The sequence below is a fragment of the Sinocyclocheilus rhinocerous genome, unplaced genomic scaffold (assembly GCF_001515625.1).
Source record: "Sinocyclocheilus rhinocerous isolate Xijiao unplaced genomic scaffold, SAMN03320098_v1.1 scaffold43, whole genome shotgun sequence".
Classification (NCBI taxonomy): domain Eukaryota; kingdom Metazoa; phylum Chordata; class Actinopteri; order Cypriniformes; family Cyprinidae; genus Sinocyclocheilus; species Sinocyclocheilus rhinocerous.
This window is the reverse complement of record NW_015628370.1, coordinates 147,023-152,005: the sequence shown is the minus strand read 5'-3', so window position 1 is coordinate 152,005 and position 4,983 is coordinate 147,023. Positions and strand designations below refer to the sequence as shown.

General features: G+C 39.1%; 1 protein-coding gene across 1 annotated transcript in view; it reads right to left on the bottom strand.

The window, feature by feature from the left end:
• LOC107737767 (voltage-dependent P/Q-type calcium channel subunit alpha-1A-like) overlaps window positions 1-4,983 on the bottom strand; it is a 115,608-nt gene that overhangs the window by 11,698 nt on the left and 98,927 nt on the right. Inside the window, exons 45-46 of the mRNA XM_016549389.1 lie at window positions 4,323-4,458; window positions 1,268-1,381 (exon numbers count right to left, since the gene is read on the bottom strand). Coding sequence (XP_016404875.1) covers window positions 1,268-1,381; window positions 4,323-4,458 — 250 coding nt within the window. The remainder of the gene's footprint in view (window positions 1-1,267; window positions 1,382-4,322; window positions 4,459-4,983) is intronic.

Sequence of the window (4,983 nt, the reverse complement as noted above, 5' to 3'; positions counted from 1 at the left end):
CGGTGGTGGCCGCCTCTCGCTCGCTCTCAAAGTAGAAAGTAGAGGACAGTCCCTCTCGGTTTTCATCTTCAGATCTACTGCTGAAGCTCAGACGGGAGTCTTTGAGAGCCGACCGGGTTTGGTCGAGCTCCCATTCCCGGTCGAGCTCCTCCAGGAAGATCGCGGACCCCAATCCGCTGAATTCTCCTGAAGAAGGAAGATGAGCAGAGCCCTCCTCCAAAATAGTGGTTGAGGATTCATAGAGATTTGAGGCATCATGAACCATTGATACCTTCTGATTATTGAACGATGTGGCTGTAACGAACACGTCTGAAGAGTTAAGACTTCCAATCTCCTCTAAAGAACCGTTTATGGCTGAGGAAAGAAGCCCTTGGAAGTACTAATCTTTATCTACATTTTTCTTGCAATACCTAAAGCCACCTTAAAGGGGGCGCCATCTCTACGCAAAGAAGGTAAAGATTGAATGCACAGGAGCAAGAGAGGAACCACCACCGCGTTTGACATCTGAAAAGTGAGCAAACCAGCCGAGAAGAGAGAGTCCAGCAGGTGCATTACAAGCTTTTCTTGAGTATTTGTGGCACAGACAGCAATCAAGTTTTTATTCCATATATACAGTAGCAATTGCACCACTATCACCTTGAGCGTTTCTGAAAGTTTAAAGGGATAGTTTATGTATGACCTGTATAACCTGTATGAGTTTCTTTAACACAAAAGAAGATATTTTGAAGAATGTTGGCAACCAAACAGTTAATGGTAACCATTGACATCCATAGTATTTTTTCCATACCAAGTCAATGGCTAGCGTCGGTTGTTGGGGGGGGGGGGGGGGGGGGGGTCGTCCCTGTTACTCAGTTCCACTATTACCCCGTCTACATGACCCATAGTATGTAAACACCTGAACATGTGTCCCTAATGAAATGTAATTCATGCTGCTATACCATCTTACACATTTCATCTCCATAGACTGCATGGCTGAATACTTGACTTAATGCACCATTTAGCCATCTACTATCGTTATGACTTAGCGACTTAGCATAATTGACTCGTTTGTGTAATTCACCCTCACACTTGTTTGTAAAGGATATCAATCCATTGCATATGCTATAATGGGTTCTCTTTGCTTTATCTGGCCAATGGGCTCATTTGTTTAATGCAGGAATGGAAAGTGGAATGTTTGGAGGGTCAAGAAAGGAAGGACAGATATGAAAAGGGGGTAGAAGAAAAGGAAGGGGGGAAACACGAAGGAATGACAGGATGAGGCGCTCACTTGGTTGTCTGCTGGGAGTCGAGGCATGGAAGCAGCCCTGCCATGGCCTTCCATTGGCAGATAGTGCTCAGTGTCCGAGTACCCGTCCCGCCCCATCTCTCTCATCTCTACTGTCTGCAGAAACAGAGGGAGACCATGCATGACTGCCCAGGGACAGCAGGCAAGAGTGAATGCCAGGGGCCTGAGAGACAGGCCTAAGCACAGTGGATGGAAGGAGGACATCTCCACCTTCATCTCTCCCTTCACCCTGTGGGGAGATGCAAGAGTAGCAGGACAGTCCTGCCCCAGCCTCTGTTCTATATGTAACTGCTGTTGGGGTTGCAAAAAGTAGGATCTGATGCTGTTAGCTGGGTAAATACATGCAGGGCTTCAATTACAGGATCACTGAGAGAAGATCAGGAGATGATGGTATTAGAAACTACTCTCTCTCTCTTAGATCACAAACAGGATATACTGTGACCCAGCTTCAAATACATAGACACACATATGGCTGGGCGATTTTTCAGATTTTATCGATTAATTCAAATGTAATTTTATGCCACGATTTAATTTTTTAGGAATCCTGATTTTGAATAGAAATATTACCAAACGTTAGAATTAGACACTTTGACAATATGTCAATGTTAACAGTAAAGAGAAAAGAATGATCCAACCGCATGTCGGCGCACGTGATTAACCGCTCACGTGTGACACGCTCTGTGAAGGACCATAAGTAGAATATATCACCAGGTGCCATTCACACAGAATGCGCTTTTGTGTTGACAAAGATGTGACACGGGCAGTGGAATAGGAATAAAATGCAGGAAGATGGGAGTTAAGTTGAAGTTCTTTCAACTTGAGCGGCGCGTTTTTAGAATGCCGTTTTATGCATGAGACGCTGCAAGAGATGCAAGAGCAACAGTCAAATGCGTCCAAGTTTACATAGAAAAAACAGTGGAAAAGCAGCGCAATCAAATAAAAACCTGTAAAGAACTACTACTGTATTTCTGAACATATAATATGTATAAGACAAGTTTGTAGAAGATGCAGTTCATGCACATTTTTGCAAAGATATTTAACGTTAAGACAAGTGATTTGTTTAACATTTACATCATGTTGACAACTTCATGTGTGGTGCACTTAAAATAGAAATTTCTTTAGAGGGTTAATAAAGAAAAAGTTACTTGAATCATGTTGTAGTTACATTTTTAAGTCGTAAATCGTAAAAATCGAGAAACGGTCAAACGTACTGAAAAAAATCTAGATTGAATTTTTTTGCCATATCGGCCAGCCCTAGACACACATCTCTTGACTCAATTATGCTTCTGCATTTTTGTTAAAGGTTTAGACATCATTTGTTCACCCTCACATTCTTCTAAACAGTATGACTTTCTTTCCTCCATAGAACACAAAAGAAGGACTTTGCACAAAAAGGAGCAACCAGCAAATTCTTGAATCACAATAAATGGGGACTGAAGCTTTCAAGCTTCAAGAAAGATGGAAGAATCATAGGAAAGATCTGTGCAATATAATTCAAAATGATCTGATGCCATATGATAACAACTGTAAGAAAAAGACCAAAATATAAGTCGTTATTCACTAATTTCTTTTCACAAAGAGCTGTTGAATGCTGTGACTGGATCGTTGAGTCAATGAGTAAACCTAACTCTGATTCAAACAGACTGGTTTTGTAAACTGGATTCATTCATAAGATCTGACACCAATAAATGATTCAAACATGAATTAGACATTGCTACTTCTCTTATGAACATAGATGTTAAGATTTGTCCAGTAAATAGTGACTTAAACCTCAGCAAACTAACTACCATATTTCTTTAAAAAATAAAAATAAAATAAATAAATAAATATAGTGCACAAGTTTTATGGACCATGTGTGTTTATTTTTGTGGTCATTTTGGAGAGTAACAACCCCAGTCCTCATTCTCTGTCATTATGTTATGTTAGTGCTCTGGATATTCTTCAAAAATTCACTGTTTCATAGAAAAAAAAAGAAAGTCATATGAGCTTTGATTGACATGCGGGTGATTAATTAATGGTGTTTTTAATTGTTCAGTTTTAATTTTTTTGGGTGAACTATGCCTATAAGCTCTTGCAATAAAAAAAAATATATTCTCAATAAACAATATTATCTTATGTTTCTCACTTTCATCTGCTCAGTAAAGCTTGACTTTTCTAATCAATTTTAGAACTGTGTTTTGCAGCTTTTCTTTTGTTACTTACTTCTTATGAATTGCTTATGTTGTCTTTCTTATTGATAAGCTTTGGATAAAAGTGACTGCGGTTCCTGACATGAATTTAATGAATAGTTGAGCTGGGTAGGAGTGTCTCACTTCCTGACAGTATAATGGCACGTAAGACTGCGGAAGGGTTTAAACATCCTTCCCAGACAGTCGAATATGGATGCATATATTCAATGACATGAGCTTCACCATACAAAGCAGACATGTGAGATTAATAAAAGAATATAAACAGTAACAGAAGGACACACAGACTGAAGGAAAATATAAGAAAGAGAATAAGAGAGTGTGGAAGATAGTCCACCAAATTCAGTTTTTACAGAGAAGGGGGCTTTGTTGTTGTCTGCCAATGAGATGCACATGGATGAGGGATAGACAGACCAACCATTCAGGGTTATGAAAACAAACCGCTCCAATGGACACCCTCCACAAAAGACGTGAATATCTGATTTGCTGTCTTATAAAGGCAGAGAAAACGTTATTGATCCACTGAGACGTCCAATGGTTTGACACTAAATGAACGTTCTGAAGTCCAACCAATATTATCATGCTGTGAGGGAGTTATATGCTGCTGGAGAATTCATAAAGTAGTGAAATAGTGGCTCTCACATCACAAAAAGTTATTATTATTTTTTTTTTAAATCGCACCTTTTTTATTTCACTTGCATTTATTGTTGTACTATCATACTAATCTGGTAATGTTTGAGGTTAAGAGTACAGTGATGCACTACCCTAAAGTAATTTTCATAAATTTAAGCATTTACATAGGTACCCTCACCGAAAATTGTAAATGAGATTGTAAATGAGGCTCTGTGTACCTGAGATTGTCTGTGGTTATCTGCAGTGTCGTCTGGGTTTTGGCCTTCAGGACTCCAGCTTCCTGCTTTCTGAGACATCTCTTGGGCTCGTGCCGTCACCCATGATTGGCTCTCCGGGATCCTGTCATCAACAGGCCTGACAACACCCATGTTTAGTCAGATTACAAACTCTCTACACTGTGTGAAGGGCTCAAGGCTCTGGTTTGTCACTCATTGTGGTTTAGATGATCTTTCTCATTAGATGTCTACTAGATGTCTACTAGAGGGAAAATGGTGCACAGTGGCCTGATGTATTTGTTGTATTGGTCATGAATTATAAAAAAGATTAGAATAAAAAGTGAGCTTTGATCAATCAATCAATCCATCAATCAATCATAGTTTTTGTCTTTTAGGAATTGTATGTATATATATAAATCTTTTTTATAATTCATGACCAATACAACAAATACATCAGGCCACTGTATATATATACACATATGTGTGTGTATATATATTTGTTCCTGTGGCTCAGTGGTAGAGCATTGCGTTTGCAGCGCAAAAGGTCGTGGGTTCAATTCCCAGGGAACACACATACTGGTAAAAAAATATATAGCCTGAATGCACTGTAAGTCGCTTTGGATAAAATGCATAAATTATTAAATGAATGCATAAATTATTTTTA